Source organism: Poromitra crassiceps (assembly GCF_964638095.1).
Source record: "Poromitra crassiceps genome assembly, chromosome: 16".
Lineage (NCBI taxonomy): Eukaryota > Metazoa > Chordata > Actinopteri > Beryciformes > Melamphaidae > Poromitra > Poromitra crassiceps.
The window spans coordinates 6,067,034-6,089,567 of record NC_139645.1 but is presented as its reverse complement, the minus strand read 5'-3'; the positions used below and the strand labels follow the sequence as shown (position 1 = coordinate 6,089,567).

At 42.9% G+C, this 22,534-nt stretch overlaps 1 protein-coding gene across 1 annotated transcript in view; it reads left to right on the top strand.

The window, feature by feature from the left end:
* Window positions 1-22,534, top strand: part of znf609b (zinc finger protein 609b) — a 135,435-nt gene that overhangs the window by 84,118 nt on the left and 28,783 nt on the right. Inside the window, exons 3-4 of the mRNA XM_083652880.1 lie at window positions 19,394-19,475; window positions 22,039-22,149. Of these exons, the coding sequence (XP_083509006.1) occupies window positions 19,394-19,475; window positions 22,039-22,149 (193 nt within the window). The remainder of the gene's footprint in view (window positions 1-19,393; window positions 19,476-22,038; window positions 22,150-22,534) is intronic.

Sequence of the window (22,534 nt, the reverse complement as noted above, 5' to 3'; positions counted from 1 at the left end):
ACAATATTCCACTATTAGTCGGAAAATGACAATATTCTGAATTTGATAAGGGTCATGTAAACAGCATTATTCCAGTTGCATTTTCCCAATTTGCCCTTTTTCCGAATTTAGCATTTTCCGATTAAGACACATTAAGACATGGGTTATTCCAGTATTATTCGGGTTTTAGGAGGATTCTTTGATCATGTATACAGCGCATTCGGAATATGCGTCTCAATCAGGGTTTTTACCGCAGTTTGCGACATATGTTGCCTGTTTGTGGTCAGCTGATGTGTGCTAGAAAGAGCTAGAAGAGGCGATATAATCATATAATCTATGATCTCTGGCATGCGAAAAGAAAAGCCCACATTTCTGATCGGGAGGAGATGAGAAACATCGATTTACGGGTGGAGATGAGAAACATCGATTTAAAGAGCAGAGAGATATTTAAAGAGAGTGTGGTGCCCACGGAAGTCCAAAATGCTTGCAAGCCTGTGAGGTAATAACGTAGGCTACTACTAGCCTACTTTTTATGAAAGACTTGGATGTGCAAATATCGCAACGCCAAACTTCCCAGCAGCATAAGCTCCTGAAATGGACCAAGTGATGCTGGTAATAGCGCTGCTCTGTTTATTCTCAACAGAAAAACTCTGCCTCCCTGCATCTCTCGCTCTCCCCCCCTCTCTCTCACGTGTCGGGGAGGGCGAGCTACGGCTGCATGTAAACGGGAATATTAGTGGATTATTCATTTAGTCGGAATATTGTCATTTTCCCAATATGGGCAAAAAGCGGAATATCGTGTGCATGTAAACGTAGTCACTGAGTCTCCTAGTCTCTCCAGCGTATATATATGCAGGTTTGATTTTTTTTCTCCTGCTGTTTTCCATTCCTCAGAGCAGAGTAGAGCAGCAGTACATGCATCAAAGTCACCCCTGCCAGAGAGGAGTTCTCTCATGAATGCTGATACGCTCAATGGAGACGAGCGTCCGTGTCCTTGAATACACCAGCGCCTCCGATATCTGTCGTAGACACAAAAAGCCTCCCCTGTCAAAACACTGTTCATCCCACCTCTCTGTTTTTCTCTCATCCTCCTCTCTGCACCTGGACCCATCTGGTCAGCAGCGCTCGCGTCAGTTGGGATTTTATTTACTGCAGTCACGGTGTGTGACTGCAGATCCGTTTACAACTGCCTCTCGTACAGCTGGAAAGACTTCAATATGCATAGTGAACGAAATAAACAAGCAAAAAAAAAAAAAACATTCTGAGCGAGGGATATTATTCTGTGTTAGGATCCCCATTAGTTGACACCTCGGTGACTGCGATTCCTTCCTGGAGTCCACACTCCCATTCGTAGCTATGGGGAATTTCGAGTCTCCAGACCACCTGACTTACATGTCTTTGGACTGCTGGGGGAAGAAACCAGTGGCCCCCCGGACAACACGGGGATAACATGCAAACTCCACGTAGAAAGAGGTCAGGCGTTGATCCCAAATTCTTGGGATTAACTGAGACGGAACGGTGCTAACTAACCACCAATGCCATCATGATGACAACCAGTTATTGCTTTTACCAAAGTTATCAATGCACATCTACAGCATTCAAACCGTTTTTTCAGTGTATCTCATACAAAACCAAGCACTGTTAAAAAAAAAAAAAAAAAATGTTAGTAACCAATTTAATTGATCAAAATTCACAGCCCGATGTACTTTGTGGGTTCAAATTACAATTGGAACACGTAGTTGACCAGATTACTTGGTCAGAACTAGGCCTAAACACATTGTATAAATACTTAATTCATCATTTATAGGTTTTCAGATCTGCATTTGTGCAACTGCGCCGGCATCTAGTACCACAGCGATGATGTGTTTTTGTAGGCTTACCCAGAAGTCCCTGTGCTACTGGTTCATAGGTGTAAAAGACAATGGGAGTTTTGTAAGGGTGAATTGCGGTTAAATGCATGAAGGTCTGTGGTTAACAAAACGTTATGAAACAGCGGAGTTTGTGTTCAGCAGGATAATCTTCACAAATGAGGAACACCGTTATGACTTGTGAAGCATAAATGCGTTGTTGTTTTACGAGATTTTCAGAAAACGTTTAAAAAAATCATAAATGTTTTTTTCTCATTTGTGAAGATTCTCTTGCTGAACACAAACTTTGCTGTTTCATAAACGTTTGTTAACGACACACCTTATTTAATGCGTTTAACTGAAATCTCCATACAAAAATCCTGTTGCCTTTTCCACCTACGACGAGCCAGAAGTGTTAGCAGCCATGTTTTTTGGACTCATTCCTGTGGTACAATATGACTCTGGCATGGTAAATGCACATGAATGAATAGGACTGTTACAGTCTGTGTTTGTTTCTCCTTATAGTAACTCTACTGGTGCACAGATGGGCTGAGCGGTTGATAGCTTGGCATGTCAAGAATGGACATAATTCCCTTTTAACAAGTTCCTGAATTATTGATCTATGTTGTTAGTGTGGTGCGCTGGCTTTGATCCTCCACCCCAAAAATATCAAAGACAATTACACAGTTGATTATCCAATGATAATCAAATAATCATAATGATTATTTGATTGCAATGATTGCATGCAATGATTAAATCATTGCATTTTATTTCTATCAACACATTGAAACCGACATTTATAACTCCTAACCGACTTAATCTTGCTCATGTCAATTAATTTGAATTAAGCCTAATACTTTCCCCAATGCGTGCGTTCATGAACTGTCCCTCTAAAAATAAATACTACGTCGTGTTCGGTCACGTGCCATGCCCCACCCCCCCAGCGCCTCTCACCCCCACCGCATTTGCGCCAAGTCCCGTCCTTGGTTTAGGCATGAGGAGTGACGATTGGTTAAGGTTAGGGTAAAATATCAGGGTTAGCCAATCGTAGACGGAGTAGGGCGGGCTACGGGCTTGGTGCAAATGCGGTAGTTAATTCACCCCAAAATGTCCGCCTTGTAAAAAAATGTATATTAAGTTTAACATTATGAATCAAATGCTAATTTGTTTAATTTGATTGCCAGCATTATGAATGAATATTTGAATGTCCGAATTCGAGTACAGCCCTACAATAAATAAATAATCGTTCATTAATCGTAATCGAGGTGAAAGTTTTAAATCATTGCGATTATTGATTTGAATTCATATCACCCAGCAGCCCCGAACCATTTCCAAATAGCCCAAATGGACTTTGAAGTTTTGCTGCAGTGGCTGGAGGAGAGGACGTGTGAGTGGATCGATAAAGGTGGAGTTAATATGGAAATGAGATCTTCTTTATAGCGGAGCACGGGGAGTTGTTTAGTCCTTGGCGTTATGCTGAGCTCGCACGTTCAATGATGTTCTGTAAGTGGGGCCTCTCTCTCTCCATCTGGAAAACTAAATTATATTTAATCATATCCATTAGGTTTATGCCTTTTAAGAGTATGAGACAGCCTGCTGTTAAATCCATTCACTCCAGTCAAATGTCCTAATTATGATGGTATTTTCTTATTGTTAACAACAGGATATTACACACTGGAGGTCCTGACAGTTGGGTTATTGCTGGTTAATGATGGGACATGGAGTATACTTAGGGAGGGGAAAAATTATGCAAAAATCCACCAGGCGTTGAACTTCATTCAATCCATGTGACTCACCACCATTATGCTCTGGAGGTTTGTCCTCAAAGTAAGATCTTGTGTGAAGGTTAATGTCAAATCTGTTCTGGTATCTTGATAAAGAGACAATGGCTCAGACATCCACCAGAATATCTTACCGTGTCCACTTGACTTTTGCAGACCGTATATTCATATATCTCAGTCATTTTTCTATTACAAAGTGTACAGTATGAGATCATATCCATGCAATATTTTTTGCAATGATTAAGATAAGAGCAATACTTAATTGTTCCTTTTGAAAGTTGAGGATAATACGTTCATATTTATTCATGATACATTATATGACTCAAATCTCCTTTTCTTTGGGATAATGCTTTGCACATAAAACAATATTGCGCATAAACAAGATTTCCATGGACAGATGACATTTGAATAGCCAGTGTATTTTCACGTTGACAATTTGTCTTGAATTGTACCCGGGAGGGGGGGGGAGGGGGGAATGTTTTTTGATTCCTTAATTGATCAAATATTTCCCTGAAAAGCTGTCATTAAAAATACCGTGCACAGTTTGCAAATAGATCGATAGCAGCAGCTTCACGTATCTTTAACCAACACAATACCTCATGCTAACCGCTAACCCCCTCGGCTCTAAAGGCTCTTGCACACAGAACCTTTCAGGCACCGCCAGCGCTTGTCGCCCTCCTTCACACACGCAGGCAGGCAGGCAGCTACATTCAGGTTGACACTGCTCCCCAATATAAATGGAGATTGAGGTATCATCTGTGCGTGTGGATAGCAGCTGCAGACTGGGAGGAGGAGGAGGAGGGAGGGAGGGAGGGTGACGACCACAATGGCTGCTCTGACTGTTTATTTTTATCAGCGCATTAGCAGATTAGACACTCCAACTAACAAGGTCATCAAACTGGGATGGCTGAGAGCAGCAGCAGACCTCTGCTAAGCGGCCGGCCCGGGCTGGAGAGCGAGCGTCTCTGTCTTTTAGTGGCCTTCACTTCTCTCCTACTCCCTCAACATCATCACACGCAGAGTTGTTAATAGTGCTGTTCAGTCATCCGAAGGGCACAGAGATATCATTTGTTTAGAGATGGCTCACTATACTGTGCTGCTGATGTGTCACCACGTCATTTGATTAAAGGAACACTCCGCCTATTTTCAACCAGCTTTGTATCATTAGAACATCAGTAGTATATCAGAAAACTGTAAACGGTTTTGAAGTCTGTCATTTAATTTGACAGTTATTGAGTGTTAAAGTGTGGACCAGTGACATCACTGGTCCACACTCACTCAAATGAATAACTCATTAACTCAAATCAACTCTCAATAACTGTCAAACTATTCATCATTCATCTAGTTTGACAGTTATTGAGAGTTGATTTGAGTTAATGAGTTATTAATTTGAGTTAGTGTGGACCAGTGATGTCACCGGTCCACACTTTAACACTCAATAACTGTCAAATTAAATGACAGACTTCAAAACCGTTTACAGTTTTCTGATATACTACTGATGTTCTAATGATACAAAGCTGGTTGAAAATGGGCGGAGTGTTCCTTTAAGCAGCCATCTTTGGAAGATTTGAGGCTGCATCTGCTTTTGTTGTCAAGCGAACACGCATCCTCGTCTCTTGAGTGGCCCCGGGTAAAAAACACATAATAACAGTTTAGAACAGCTTAGTTTGACAAGGTACACGGTGTAGTACATTCCCAGGTCAACCTGTTTCTGAGTGCTCTTTACTGTCAGGGAGGGCTTCTCATAGAACTCATCGGAGCATACTCGTCTAGTCATTTCCAAATGATCATTATCAAGCCATGTCGTTAGGTGCAGTAGCGATTAGTTTATTAATCGATCGTCAGAAAATTAATTGCCAACTATCTTTTATAATCTATGTTTAGGCTGATTTTTAAGAAGGAAATACTCAAATGCTCTCGTTTCAGCTTCTTATTTTCCGGTTTCTTTAGTCTTCTACTGTATGACAGGAAACAGATTATCTTTGGCTTGTGGACTGTTGGTCAGGAGGACAAAAGAAGGCATTTGAGGAGGACGTCATCTTGGGCGGGTTTTTTTACACCAGTTTATGACATTTTATAGATCAAACGACTAATTGATTAGTCCAGAAAAGAATCGCCAGATTAATTGATAATGAAAATAATCATTAATTGCAGCACTACATGTCGTAGTAGCACTAGCGTGTGGAACAGGGACTAAAAGCTGGTATGATTTTTTTGCTACTATTATTCTACTGTAGTAATCTATCTTTCCGATATTTTCCCCTCTAACCAATGAGTGTTGTAAATGTCACGTGGTGCTAGCTAGCTAGCTAGCTACGCTGATCATATTGCCCTAAGGTGTATTAACATGTTGTCTTCTATAGAGGGCTTTGAGGCTGCGGGCGGCGCAGGAACAACTGGCACATCAGCCTCCATTAAGCGAGACATGGTTCAATAGGGTCTCTGTGAGACAGCCAGCACAGCTAGAGGTCGATCAGAGTAGCAAGCCCTAGTTAAAGTAGCAGCGTGAGCTAACAGGGCAGCACACAGCGCTAGCCTATCTGCTGCAGACCAGAGAGAGCAGTCAGTGTGCACTCCTGCGCATGCACACACACACACATTCACACTCTGTTGGTCACAGCCTGACTACCCCCACAACACACACACACACACACACATGAACGATCATCTGCTTATCTGTCTGCCCTGCTAAAGACCTCAATTTTATTCCCCCCCCTCTTTGACAATCCTAACAGTTTTGTGTGGGGTAATCCATGGCTTCCTAAAGGTTATCTACTGACTGTTATCTTTGATTAAATTATTTTCCGTGAAATACAGGCGCATGTGACATTTTATAAGTAGGCTATATATAATTATTTACAGTTCACCGTACCGGTAAATTAATCTTGATTTATGATGCTTATACTATAATGGATTTGGATTGGAGCACACGGATTTCACTATGTGGCGCACTGTGGCAGCCACATGGGAAGTGACTAACGCTATGTCAAACTAAGTATTCTTTTTTTTATATATATATTTTTCCATTTTTTATATATGCAATAAAGACACACAAGAACAAAACAAAAAACAAAAACAAAGACACACAAGCTCAGTCACAGGAAAGGAAAAGAAAGAAAAAGCATACACATATCAACATTACAACATCGTAGTGAGGTGCTACCATGATATATAGAATCCAGTGTGAGGAGTAAACGAGATATCAGTTGGGTGAGTTACCCGTTGCCCCTAACCTCGTCCAAGTAGGCCATAAATGGGTCCCAGATGGTAGAAAACCTCCTAAGTGAATTGGTCCTCAGGAACCTGAGTATCTCCATACGTATAACAGAAACCATGTCTGACAGCCATAGCTGAAAAGAAGGTGGTGTCAAACTAAGTATCGATCGATAGTATTCTGTTACATCACCACACGGCCATCTTGGTAGGAAAACAACAGGTGATTGTGATCAATTAACAGGCGATTACAATCAAGTGACACTTACAGCCAATGAGCTGTGTGTATTGCGGCGCCATGTTGGTAGGAAAAAATGCTTGTTGTGACTGACATCATGGGAATACTATGAATAATAATAATAATAATCAGTGTTGCGGCACAATGTCATGGATCTTGGCTTGATATTCAGACGACTAAAGCACACTTGTGACAACTCGTTTTCGTCTGAGTGATTTAATAACGGTGCCAGCTGTAATTTGCCTCTAGGCCTCCTCCCTAATAAAGACAATGTGTTCATTGATGTGTGTCTCAGGATTGTCGTGTCGAGTGCGTGGAAGAAGGCACCACCCATAGCAGAGCCTCCACACAAGGGAAACAGACGAACAGAGAACATCTATAAATAGGTTGAGGTTGGGGGCTCTGGGGAAATCTCACAGGCTGAATAACAGCTTGTTTTGCTTGTGTAATCGGTGGGGCTAGTAAAACGTCTTCTGTGACTGAAGCCGGTAGAGGTTCTCTTCTGGATATCCTATGTCTAGACAAGGTTCTGTTCTGGATATCCTATGTCTAGAAGTATGTACCTTTTATTTTTTTATTTTTGTTGGACTGAATTTAGGACGCTATGTAACTAGGGATTGTCCTAACCTAAGATGATTTTTTGTTGTTGATGAAGGCTCTCGTCAAAATGGTGAAGAGAGAGAGAGAGCGGTTGAAAGCGTTGAGCACACTACAAAGGGCACTAGCTTTTCCGTGTAGCAGCCGGCTCTCACAAGCTGTTGTTTGGTGAAAGCTGCAGGGCTTGTAAGCAGGTCAAAGAGTGACTCATTGGTATTTGGGTGGGAATCTAGGTGGCTGAGCTGTTGAAGGCCAGACGTCAGGTTTCTCTTTGCTGGCGAGATAAGATTTATGACTGTGGAGGATAGGCCCTGGCCACAGAGAAAAACCTGGCAGGCTTCAGCTCGGCTTATCTTGGATTTCTGCTTCTCTCCCAGTTGCAGCCGGTCTCCCTGGTCGGACGGACGGACGGACGGACAGACGCACGTGGGCGACCTTGACTAGAATGTGGCTTATTATTGTAATAGATAGCGTTGTTGTCCCAGCTGATCTATGGTCCGAGTGGGCGGCGGCACACAAGGGGGCACAGGGGAGGGAATCACCAATCGAATCACCATGTAGAATCACTAGTAGAATCACCAGCAGAATCACCATGTAGAATCACTAGTAGAATCACTAGTAGAATCACTAGTAGAATCACCAGTAGAATCACCATGTAGAATCACTAGTAGAATCACCAGTAGAATCACCATGTAGAATCACTAGTAGAATCACTAGTAGAATCACCAGTAGAATCACCATGTAGAATCACTAGTAGAATCACCAGTAGAATCACCATGTAGAATCACCATGTAGAATCACTAGTAGAATCACCAGTAGAATCACTAGTAGAATCACCAGTAGAATCACTAGTAGAATCACCAGTAGAATCACTAGTAGAATCACCAGTAGAATCACCATGTAGAATCACTAGTAGAATCACTAGTAGAATCACTAGTAGAATCACCAGTAGAATCACCATGTAGAATCACTAGTAGAATCACCAGTAGAATCACCATGTAGAATCACTAGTAGAATCACTAGTAGAATCACCAGTAGAATCACTAGTAGAATCACCAGTAGAATCACCATGTAGAATCACTAGTAGAATCACCATGTAGAATCACCAGTAGAATCACCATGTAGAATCACTAGTAGAATCACCAGTAGAATCACCAGTAGAATCACCATGTAGAATCACTAGTAGAATCACCATGTAGAATCACCAGTAGAATCACCATGTAGAATCACTAGTAGAATCACCAGTAGAATCACCATGTAGAATCACCATGTAGAATCACCAGTAGAATCACCATGTAGAATCACTAGTAGAATCACTAGTAGAATCACTAGTAGAATCACCAGTAGAATCACCATGTAGACTCACCAGTAGAATCACCATGTAGAATCACTAGTAGAATCACCAGTAGAATCACCAGTAGAATCACCATGTAGAATCACCAGTAGAATCACCATGTAGAATCACCAGTAGAATCACCATGTAGAATCACTAGTAGAATCACTAGTAGAATCACTAGTAGAATCACTAGTAGAATCACCAGTAGAATCACCAGTAGAATCACTAGTAGAATCACCAGTAGAATCACCAGTAGAATCACCAGTAGAATCACCAGTAGAATCACTAGTAGAATCACCAATCGAATCACCAGTAGAATCACCATGTAGAATCACCAGTAGAATCACCAGTAGAATCACCAGTAGAATCACCAGTAGAATCACTAGTAGAATCACCAGTAGAATCACCAGTAGAATCACCATGTAGAATCACCAGTAGAATCACCAGTAGAATCACCAGTAGAATCACCAGTAGAATCACCAGTAGAATCAACATGTAGAATCACCATGTAGAATCACCAGTAGAATCAACATGTAGAATCACCAGTAGAATCACCAGTAGAATCAACATGTAGAATCAACATGTAGAATCAACATGTAGAATCACCAGTAGAATCACCAGTAGAATAGAATCACCAGTAGAATCAACAGTAGAATCAACATGTAGAATCACCAGTAGAATCACCAGTAGAATAGAATCACCAGTAGAATCAACAGTAGAATCAACATGTAGAATCACCAGTAGAATCACTAGTAGAATCAACATGTAGAATCAACATGTAGAATCACCAGTAGAATCACCAGTAGAATAGAATCACCAGTAGAATCACCAGTAGAATCAAGAATGTTATTGAAACTACTCCGAGGTGGATGAGATTTCCACTGCGTCGTCTGGTATGTTGGGAATGTTAATGGAAATGCTCGCGGTAATGAAACCGCTTTCCTGCTCGATTGTGTTGTCTCATGTAGCCGAACCCGTAAACCGGCGGCGACTTAACAATGAAACTGCACCGCACAGACTATCTTCTGAACCGAGAGGCACAGAGAATTTATTCTGTTATCATCGACTGCAGCAGAGAAAAATGTTTGCAGGCAGTTCCTCCTCGTAACATACCGGCATTCACCAGCGTGTTTATATACACACACAGTGCAGCATAAGTGTTGTTTGGGTTGCCTTGTTTCTCAGAGCATTCCGCCCTCATGATATCCACCAGCGCAGCAGCAGCAGCAGCCTACCCCACAGTGCTCTCCTCTCCTCACCCATCCCCCACCCTGTCATCTAGCAAACAATACCAGGCAGAGGCCCAGGCGGAGGCCCCAGGCAGCCGGGGGAGAGAGGAAAGAGAGGAATTAGGGGGCCAAGGTCAAGCTGAATCAAACTAAGACAAGAGGGAAAAAATGTACCAAAAACCACCTGCAGGGTGTAAAGCCAACCAGTCAGCCAGCTAGCTAGATAGCCAGCCAGCCAGCCAGCCAAATCTCTCGAGCTAAAGGAGGTACAGATGATGCTCAACCTTTCTGAATTGGAGTTTAAAGAAATTTAAATAAGCTTTTTCCTTCTCATCTGTTGCCAGAAATGTGATCTAGTGTGTGGAGAGTGGAGCTCGGCCGCATCAGGGAGTCATTGGGTCTCGTTCTCTCTCTCTTCTGCTGGTTAGCCTTGGTGTTTTTCAGTATGCGTGTTTGAGAGCTTGGCTTGGGGGTGAGAATTCAATGAACCCTTTCCAATTTTCCAACTGACTAGCTTTTTAACATTCTTGATTTGGTCTGAGAAAGCAGCACGCATTCCTGGGAATTTTCCATAATCATTTGAAGAGAATTCTCATGCCATCCGTCCGGTGTGTAGCTATTCATAGAGGTAAGAGACTGACTGGGCCTTGTGAAAGTCTTGCATGTGATATTCACCTTATGTTCAGGCCTTACAGTGGGCCAAATTCTTCCGGGTCCTGTTAACACTTCCGGCGGTCACGGCGCAAAATAAGAGTTGTTTTTCGAGCGGACATTGCAGGGGATAAAATAAAGAACGTAGCCTACTACTTTGAGCCGGTACACAGCAAGCAAGCGAGTATCCACTGTTAGCCAGGTCAGATAACGTTATCGTCGACAATGACGAGCACTTTCTTGTAAAACATACCTGGACTCCAACAAAGAAAGCTTCAGATGGTTTTCTCTCCTCCGAGCGCAGCTCGAGCCACTTACGTCTATAAGACCCGCACACGTTAACGTAATTCCCTGGAATGTGAGACTTAACGAGCCAGTTACATGGCGTTGCATTCTTAGACATTGCCGTTTGCTTTTATTTGGTATGTTACATACAATTGGCTAAATTATTAGTTAATTCAGAGTTAGATGATATTGGAGCAGCCAGCCATTTTATTTTATTTTATTTTTAGCCGGAAGTTTTGACACGACCACACAACCGGGTCAAATGGGCGTGGCTACATAAGGTGAATATAGGCTAGCCCTAACTCATTATTAGGGCTGGGTATTGGCAAGGACCTCACCATACGTATCACAATACGATTCTATCACGATACATTGCGATACAATATATATTGCGATATATTGCAATACTCTACATAATTTACTGACAATTTAATTTGCTGTGTACCACCCAGGTAGTGTAATAATATGTACATCACTTTATATTGATAACTTAGTGGCCAAATTGAGTCAAAACTACGGAGTGTTGAGTGTGTTACTGAACGCACTGAAATAAAAAAGTATTCTTATTGTGTCACTGAACACACGGCTGTGCAAAAAAATCTATATGGCGATATATCGCGATACTTTTCTGAAATATCGATACAGTATTGCGGAAAAGAATATCGCAATATATTGCCGTATCGATTTTATTGCACAGCCCTACTCATTATAGGTTATATTAGTGTCCTCTAGAGAGAGAGTGGAGTCAGCTGAGGACCAAAATGTGAGACTCATTAGCCAATGAACAGTCAGGAATGGGTCTCGCGCTACTTTTGCATGCTAAAATAAAGCTGATAATGTACAATTTGATTCAAGGGATGAAAAACCCTTTCAAAGTACAACACAAACTGTCTATTTTGCTGCAACTCGACAGTGCTGCTTTTTTTACTCAAGAGTTCCAGGACCTTACTTCCTGCAGAAAAACTGGTCCATTGGAGTGAATGGAGATGTCGGGACTCTTCTATCTACACGGCTCTGGGTTATATCAAGGCTATAGTCTCACCTTTACTCCATAAGCCAGGTCCTTATCTGTGTTGCTTCTTGGCTTCAGATCTTTCCAGCCTCTCCTCGTCGCTCATAGTAAGAAGACCAAACTAATGATCTTGTCATTAGTCAAATCAAAGCTGCCAGTGGTTTCACTCACAATAGAAGTAGCCTAGTAGTGTTGATGTAGGTACTTGAGAAATCACTTATCATTCATCCTGGGCAAATCTCCGCATGGCATGATTCTATCAGACAATTTTCCGATAGGAACTCTCCTAACTCTATAATGGAGATGTGTTTTCCTCAAGTGATTGCTTAAATTAATATTTGTCATTGATGCAAATGTATTCCAAATGAAATAATGGTGTATAACTTGTGTATTATTTGAATCTTGTAGTTTCACATAAATGAACAGTTTGTGACGTGGTGGAGTTCAGTCAAGATCCATCATAAATGCATGGGCTTAGTTTGTTCCGTCACAAACAATGAAGGGGTGCGGCGCACGGGACATTTGCGTACACACGACTGTTCATTTTCAAATGGGCTAAATAAATCCATTGTTAACTCTCTGAGATCTCTGGTTAACAAACACGCAGACATGCAGGGATTAAAAGCCAAACCTCCCTCCGGCGTGGTTTGCGGCGGTAACAGTGTTTGAAAATTATAAATAACTGCCTTTTGGATGAGGTTCATTCGCCGCGCTGCTTACAGCTGCTGCTGTTTATGTTGTCTACTTCTGTCAGGGAGCTAAAGAGATAAATGTCTGTCTGTCTGTCTGTCTGTCTGTCTGCCTGTCTGTCTGTCTGTCTGTCTGTCTGCCTGCCTGCCTGCCTGTCTGCCTGTCTGTCTGTCTGTCTGTCTGTCTGCCTGTCTGCCTGTCTGTCTGTCTGTCTGTCTGCCTGTCTGCCTGTCTGTCTGTCTGTCTGTCTGTCTGTCTGTCTGCCTGTCTGCCTGCCTGTCTGCCTGTCTGTCTGTCTGTCTGTCTGTCTGTCTGTCGCCTCACATTTGAGCGCCGTTGGGCGCCATGGCAACAAGACAGGGTTCCCATAGGCGGGCTTGAGGTAGTGACAAGCGACACATAAGCCCCCCTCCCCTCCTCTGGTGGCCTATTTCTTTGAAGGTAAAGTGCTTGTTGTGTCACTCACTTTGGCAGCAATTAAATTGGCTGAATGGCATTGAGTTAGTAGTATGACTAATTCACGCCCGAGCAAAAGCTCACCTGCCCGATGGTCTTTGCGAATTTGCGATCTCTGTATATCCGACTGGCCACACACTACAGAGGAGAAATACTCACTGCTGCTGAGTGGGCGAGTATTATCTCCAGCCCTGGCTAGCTTTCTACTTTAGCCATTTGATGTGATTGAAGTGTTTTCAGTGTGCGTGACTTTGCTTTAGTTTACCGGGCAAATTAGGCCCGTGCTTCCTAAGTGAGCAAATTGCTAAGCTCCACTCGTCTTGGCTCAGTCCTCTCCTCTCCCCCTGCGGTGCCTTCTGTCTTTTTATATCACTTCACTTGTGCCTGCCTTCATGTCACCGGTGGCTCCAGGAGCACATCTCGTCTTCACTCACGTACCTGTTGTCGTCCTTTCATCACTGATGAGTGCACACATCTCTCCACAGGTAAAGCCTCTCTGCTCTCTGAAGAAGAAGGCTCTGACACAAGGCGTTGACACAGCTTTGCTTGCTTACGTTTAGCTTCACTATTTTTCCATCAAAGGCTTTGGTAAAAAAAATAATATATATATATATATACTGTATATATATATATATAGTGGTGCTCATTTCCACTATAGCTACTAGTGGACCCGTGGGAGTTAGACCTCCGAAACACACTGAAATGCATCATAAATCACTGATGATATGTATAGAATTGGGATTGGTAAACGGCCTGCATTTATATAGCGCTTTTATCCAAAGCGCTTTACAGTCAGTAGGTACATTCACCCATTCACACACGCCGATGGCGGCAGGCTGCCACGCAGGGTGCTGGCACACCAACGGGAGCAATTTGGGGTTCAGTATCTTGCCCAAGGACACTTCGACACGCAGACTGGAGGAGCCGGGAATCGAACCACCTCTTTGATCCAAAGCGATTAGTGGACGACCCGCTCTACCTCCTGAGCTACAGCCGCCCCTGTCACCAGTGATGTCACTCGAGCACTCAATGATGATGTCATCAGTGAGTGATGTCATCAGTGAGATGTCACCACTTGATGTCACTATTGCTCGCGTGACATCACACCATTTAGGTAATTAATTAGGGCAATCATTAGGTTAATTAGGGCAATTAATCAGCAGCACCATAATTACCTAATTGAAAACATCCGGCTCCGTTAGGTCAACGAACCGCAGGGGGTGCTCTTTTACACTTCCTGAAAGATTCAGCACGATCGCACGTAAAATGGCATAGCTGTGGCCGAACACAATTCTAGTGCTGCTCACACACTCATACACACACTTTGCATTCTTAGCCACCTTATTTCTAGCTGCCGTGATGCCTGATGGGTGCTTCTTCCGCGCTTCTACAGCCGTGTCGTTCGGGTGCTGGGATAACGTAATGCATTGTGGGTAGTCAGCTACTGTGGCTAATGCTAACGGCTAGCGTAACAGTTACTTTACATGGCAGTAAAACGCCACTGAATGACCACATTGATTTAACTTTTAACCATTTCGAGTAACACTGGTCCATACGGACGCCGGGGGTCCATACGGACCCCCGGCGTTGGTTAGTTGTTTATAACGTGACTATATTTATAACTTTTATAACGGACTCCAGCTTCCGGTTTATAATTCGGGTCTGCAGCCAGAGTATAACAAAGGAAACGGCAAGCTGCAAGAATGAGTCACGTTAAACCGGACCTTGTTCCCACAATTATTATTTTTTACAGTGGGGCATTCAAAAATAAGGTGGATAAGATGATGTGTTAAAAATATATTATATTAAATATTAAATATATAATATAATATATATTATTAAAAATATTTAATTGATTGCTGCCCAAATTTAGAGCAAATGTGAAAGAATGAGGCTCTTTGTCTTAGTAACAGTTGAGCTGTAAAGGCTCGGACAAGCTTTCCGTGTTCCAGGTCCACTGACAGTGACAGCCATATCGTTGTTTGTCAGCCACCATAAAAACGGCCCCTCGTGGACATGGACGGATGATGACATGTCATGCGGACCCTCGCGGACGTGGAAACTATGAATTAGCCTACGTTCAATGCGTAGCTATTGCTAAGGGCTATGAGATGAAAGGGTACTTACTTACTTAGTGCTGCTATATCTCAGCTTTCATTGTTCTGACAATCTTCAAGGGTTCATCGCATCATAAATGAGCTATGAGCTGTATATGAAATGTGTCAAAAACCAAGGCTTCTGTGCGAGGAGGATGACTCTTATCTTATCATCAGTGTTTCTTGGAGACATTTAAATATTTCACATCACCTAAAGGCTAAGGCCTGTATGTAGGTTTTAAGGTGAATTGCAAAATGCATTTTATATAGAATTTCGCCTCTTCTTAGTCTTCTGGTATAGGCTATGTTGTATCTTTTTTTTTCCCATCACATCATTTATATTCCTCGCATAGATAGGCCTGTAATGCTAATATAAGCAATCATATGGCCTACAGCTTCTTTTGTAAGACGTTGAATGTGTAGAACGACATGCTGGCTTACTGGTTACAACTCCAAAGAGATTCTAGGTCACGGGTGACTGGCTTCATCACTGCTTCGTTTCCTCTCTCTATTATAGATGTGTGGTTATGCTTCCCTACAAGCGTACAATTAGCAGCCAGAAGCCAAGAGTTGCCTAGGAACTGAGAGAGCCTTTTTGCCAGCTGGCGGGTCCACAATAGCCACCAGGTTGTTCCTGTTCCGTGTTTTTCTCATTCCGTTTCTGTCATTAGCGCCAGCTTCAAAGAGAGCCGGCAGTAAAGAATAGAGTCAGACAGAGTCAGACGTGCTGCGATTGGAAATAAAACGTTTGAAAGTGACTGTTTTGTGTGCTTAGATTGAAGATGCTGAATCCAGGCATTTTATGGGCTTTTCCATCCTCTGGCTGCTGTGAGCATTTTACGAATCAATACGTTAGATTAGGCTTTTAATGTCAGTCTTTGGCTTAATGCTAATAATCTTCTGACTTTAATGCCCTCGAAATAGCCCAGTGACACGATTGTATGCTGATAAGCAAACTTGTATTTTGCATTGTGATTGGCTGGACTAGTTTGAATGCAAATGTTTAAAATCCATTATTTGTATTAATACAATAAACAGTGCAGATGACAAGTTGCCACATTGCTGTTATGACAGTCAAATGAAAGTCCCTTTATCTAATATTGCTTCACTGTGGTGCTGAAAGAGGTACCAAGTGAAACCAGGAAGAAGTGTCATCTCCACTGGCCTAAAGCTAGAGCCATATATATGAAATCCGTTTTATTTATTTATTCCAAATTCCGTTTTTTCCATTTTAATTTGAATTGACGTGTTAGGAGTGTTGTTGTTTTTTGACCACTTGGCTCTCTCAGACAGCCTCTTCGACATGTAAGTCGCGAGGTGCAGTAAGGGTCCCACACAAGACCGACCCCCCCTCTCAAAACACCCCAATCGAAAACTGAATCCTTTCCCTATAGGCTTATTTTACAATGATGAAATAATTTAGGTTACTACGATCATTAGATCCACTTCTTATTTTGATAATTAGGCCTACTTTGATCAATTTCAGCACAATTATGGAAAATTCTGCAATATTCCATGTTTCACAGTTGATTCCATTTTTATTACCAAATTCCATGATCCTGTCCGTCTCCTCCCCCCCCCCCCCCCCCCCCCCCCCCGTTTTGCGGAAATCATATGGCCCTACCTAAAGCCCCTGACACACACAGGTGACCTTTGACCCTCGCCAATGTCTTTGCTTTGTGTCCCGCTGCCCGCACCGTTGGCTCTATTCGTTTGGCCTTTTCCGGACGAGTCGACATGTTGAATTGGCGTCGGGGCAGTCGGTGAGAGAAATCACTCTGATTGGCTGCCTGGTCAGCTGGTAGCGAAGCAGTGCAGGAGAAGAGAGGGCACACGCACAAAATGTTGTTCTCATTTTTCAACTTGATCTCCACTGATCATTCCAATACACAAATATCTTCACAACAACAAACTTGATCTTGGGGAAAGCCCTGTTGAGCCTGTCGCTGTCCATGTAGTGACGTGTCTTCTTATTTTTCTGCCTCCATCTCTTCCTTTCTTCTTCCACAAGCAGAAGACCAGACGAGGGCTGACCAGTGTAGGAGGTTTAAAAAAAATTGTTTTGGGGCAAATTTTGCAGCACTGTCTAAAAAGTCTGGGCATTTACAAAATGTTGGGGGCACTTTAAAAAAGAAATTGTTTAATTAGTGCATAAATTTGCTAAAGCGTAGTGTGAACAACAGCGCTCTTTGTGTGAGTGTGTTTTTCGTCACCTTCTCCTGGCAACCAGCTTGCAGGTGCTGAGTGTGTGTTAGAGAAGGAAATGTAAAATTAAATGAATCGAATCAAAATAAAATTCTCAAAATCTTGGGGGCAATTGTTGCCCCCCTGATCATGGTTTTTAGGGGCATTCTGAGATTTCTTGGGGGCATTTTTGCCCCTGTCCCTGGCTAAAGTCCTACCCTGGGGCTGACAACAACGCCAGTGCCATTTGCAACTTTTTATCAGACGTGTTCTCCGTTAGAAGTAGCTATATTACGAAAGCGTTTTAAGTGGTGAGCGAGAGTGGTGTGAAAATGGTAGCAAACGTTGCTTTGTTTCTTGTATCTGGTTTGTTTAATCCGCAGTCCTAGGTCTCACACAGAGCATACGTGCTAGTTGCCCATCAGCTATATAGTCCTTGCAGTGTGTTCGAGTGCAACGTGTTGGCCCTGCCACACACACAGGTGACAACGCAACAGTCTGTGGCTTCATTCCCGCTAGACTAGTCCTTTGGCGCGTTTGCACGACGTTCAAATGGTTTGTCCCCGGAGGTTGACCAGCCCTTTACTCCCCAGCAGCTCACCAGAGAGACGTTCACGTGCTTCTGGTCCCTGGAGTGGAGAAGAATTACATAACATACGTGAGGTAGGAGGAACGTGGAGCTCAGCTCAACTTCTAGCACTCTGGGAGGAATTCCTTTCCACTTAATCATGCCCTCTCTGCTCTCCGAGGGAATTAGTCTTTTTCCTTTTAAGACAGATGCTGTTTTCTTTCTTCGCTGTTGAACACGCTGTAGAATTCTCCTCCATCCAAAGTGGATCCAGGGGACTGCTCAGTCACAGAAGGTTGAGTATCCAGGGGACTGCTCAGTCACAGAAGGTGGAGCTCCCCTGGGTTCAACAACCGTCACAGCAACTGGAGGTCAATCCACATAAGTTAGTGGGTGCATATTAGAGGTTCAGCTAAAAGGGAACACAAGTTCTAATAAGCAACTCCATACTTTTTCCCCCATATTCAAATTTATTTTCAAGATAGATTGCATGTTTTCTTTGCAGGACCAAAAGAAATGGTGTGTGTGGGGGGGGTGGGGGGAATAGAGTAAAACCTTTTAGTTATAAAGTACTCATTTGAGTTTCCTTGTCCTCAATGTTGTTAAAATCCATTACTACTTAATAATCGTGAAATGTACCATCAAAATGTCATAGCATTGCATCCATAGACAGACGTCACCAAAGTGCCCATAACCACCTTAAAGTAGGCGTATGGGTACTACTCTCTGTTGCATTTCGGCGTACATGTAGCCGACTCTGAAACGTCTTCTTCAAAACAGCATACGTACATAAGGAGGATTACAATTACAACAGAGGAGATTGCTAACAGCTAACCCCCTGGTTACCTCAGGCGTCGCCATAGCAACTAATTCCATTTACGATAAAGCACAATGAGCCATGTATGAGGCTATTATGCGAGGTTCAATGACGCTCCTTGTGTTGTTTGCGCTCATAGTTAATGTGGTGTTTGAAATGGGTCGTCTTCACATGAATTACTGCTCACCTAACCCAGGTTGCTAGTCTTGAACGTGATGTTTTCTTTTGGTTACTCAGGTTAAAATCTGGATTTTCAATCCAGTCTTTGAATGTTTTTACGGGTTAGGTGTAACCGGTCAAAGGATTTCCTTCAGGCTTACCTGTCTAATGACCTGTGGTAGCGACCATTAGCTCTGGTAATTGCTTTATTGTCATGGTTTCCTCTCCTCCATCATTTTGATGCTGTATTTACAGGCTGACGAAGTGGAGTTGTTTTCCTTCCAGGTGGCATCATGGGAGATGGAGTCCATGACCTCGCACCCTGGACCAAATGAAAGTCAAAAGCAAATCATTCAGGCGACCGTTTCTGACATCTACAGTCATCTTTTTTTTTTACCTGTAGAATGTTATCCAAACTAATTTCACAGTATTATATTGGGAGGATAAATTCCTCGCCTAGCGATTTTGAACTAACAGCCTTTTACAACGTTTTCGGCGTTCTGCATTAGGGCTGTAACTAACGATTATTTTCATTAGCGATTAATCTGTAGATTATTTTCTCGATTAATCGATTAGTTGTTTGGTCTATAAAATGTCATAAAATGGTGAAAAAATGTTGATCAGTGTTTCCCAAAACCCAAGATGATGCTCTCAAATGTCTTGTTTTGTCCACAACTCAAAGATATTTAGTTCACTGTCATAGAAAAGTAAAGAAACCAGAAAATATTCACATTTAAGAAGCTCCAATCAGAGAATTTTACCTTTTTTTCTTAAAAAAATTCTCAAAACGATTAATTGATTATCAAAATAGTTGGAGATAATTTTTTGATCGATCGACTAATCGACTAATCGATTAATCGTTGCAGCTCTACTCTGCGTCAAGGTTAAGCCAACAGCATTTGCCTTGTTGACTCTAGTCTGGGGTATGGCGATGAAGGGCTTGACGCGTAATCTGGTCAAGTGTGTTGTGGCAAGTCCCACACGGACACACAGCCAAGACAGGTGTGTCGGTACTACACACTACAGTGTAATCCCTCCCTCTAATCCCTGCCCAAAGCCCCTGTGCTCACTGTCTTAATCCCAACTCTAATAAACAAGTTAAAGCTGAGGTTAATGTCGCCCGAAAAAAGTGCGCCATGCGTGCCAGGGCAGAAGTTCTTATGTGTGATGAGTGGAAATCCAGGCCTCAGCAGAGTTCCCTCTCTGTCAGCAAGCAACACACAGTGAGTTACGCTCCACGTCAGTCCCCAAGATACATAGGATTCTTCTCTCCCGACAGTTTTAAACACGGTTCTTCTCGCCAGTGTGGCTCTTTCTCCTCGGAGTTGGCATGGCTGCTCTCACTTCAGAGGAGGCTCGCGTGACACTGCGCCATTGTGGCTTTGGGGGGAGATTTAGAGAAATGCGTCTGTAAATCTCGCATGGAGGGGAGGGGATGGTGGAATCTGGCATCGGGCGGATCGGAGTGTCGGGGTAGAGCCTCGAGTAATCTGACAAGTTTGTGGAGTTCTGTCACATGTGGTTTTCCCCCCCCCGATCCCTGCGAGGGACTTGAGGAATTTCACTGTGTAGTGTTTACATTCGCCTGCCACAGAGTGAAAGTCCTTTTGTCTGCTCCGGCATTGATAGAAACTTAGAAATGCGGAACCGTATATAAGTCCAATTGTAAATTACTCCCCATTGTTGTTTCTCTGATCCAATATCCCAAACATGTTGTGACTGCGTTGTATTACACGGTCAATGGTTTGGTTGATTGTGTGGAGTTGCAAAACATTAGAGTGACCTATCACTCTGGTTAAAAATGAAAAGACCAAAGCAGAAAGAAAGAGATCTTTTTTTTTTTTTTTAGCTTTGCACACTAACAAGAGGATTTTTAAGTTGGAAAATTAGTCCAAGCTCAGCCAGGCAAGGTTGTTACTCGATTTGAGAATGGTGAGCCGGAGCGCTAGCCTGCAATTTATCAAGATCATTTAGCTCCATAGCAATTTGCCCCGTTGACCTCTGAATATAACATGGAGCTGTGCTGCTGGGACCAGGCAGGCCTCAGTGGAGACGTGGGGTGAGGAGAAGGTCTCTGCTATTGAGGGTGCAGTGGGAAGTCAGGGGAATCCTGGAACTCAGTTCTTCCTCGATACTTAAAGGAACACTCTTTTTGACATAATCTCACACATGTTAAAAAAAATGTAAACCATTTTGCAGACATTCATTTCGTTTGACAGTTATTGAGAGTTGATTTGAGTTAAGGTGTGGACCAGTGATGGCATTCATGCACAAATGACATCACTGGTCCACACCTTAACTCAAATCAACTCTCAATAACTGTCAAACGAAATGAATGTCTGCAAAATGGTTTACATTTTTCGGATATGTGTGAAATTATGTGCAAAATAAATCGGCATTGTTTTTCGGTGGAGTGCCCCTTTAACCTGTCCTGTTTCTAAGACATCTTGGCATTATTTGATTTTGATTTGATTTTGATTCGGATCTCTTTTAGCCTATTGGCTAATCTTCCAAGAGTCCAAGATCATTAGCCTCCCGTGAATTTAAATTAGATTTGAAAACTCATCGCACACAAAAATCACAAAGCTTGTTACTTATTTTAATCAAAGATCATTTCCAGGCCCATAATTATTTCACCTAACCTGGCATGGAAATCATGTGGTCAGGGAATATAAGCAAACAACATTTATACAAGTAAGTCAGTTTGAGTTTCAAATAGATCCATTCCTATAAACGTCCACACACAAGCTGTTAAGGTTAGCGGAGTGGAGTAAAAAGGAGGCTTTGTGTGTGTGTTACGCTCTGGTCCTGTCTGCGCCTTCGCACCGTGGGGCTGTCACTTTGAAGGAGGGCGGTGAGGGTTGTGTGGTCCTGTCTGTGGCCCTCTGTGTCTCCATAAGGCACCCGAGGAACAGAAGACGTTGACAGCCCGGCTGATTACCTGTCCTGTCCCATTGACTCAGCTCTCGGCCTGCAGCTCGGCCACATCGTGCATCAGAACCTGACACGGAGTGATTAGCATGTCGTTAGGCCCGGCTCACTGCGGCGGCTCCACCGCCCCGGCCCGGCCACACATTCAGCTTCAGCACCGCGACAAACGGGACGCCCATTTAAGCACTTTTTCCACCAAACCATGAAATGTGCAGATTTACTGATGAGTCCCGAACCAACATTGATTTCACGAAGGACTAAATGTTTGGGCTCGAGAGCATTCTTTTGGATTTGACACGCCGCGCGTTGTCGTCATACCCGGGCGTAACTCATGTCTGATCGGTAGTTTCACTCCCCGCACATCGTCGCCCGCTCTCTTTTGAACAGTCAGTAGATTAGGGCGTTTATTCACAGGGCGTATAGGCCTATTAAGCCCCTATGTGTCAATTGTTATTTATTCTAAAG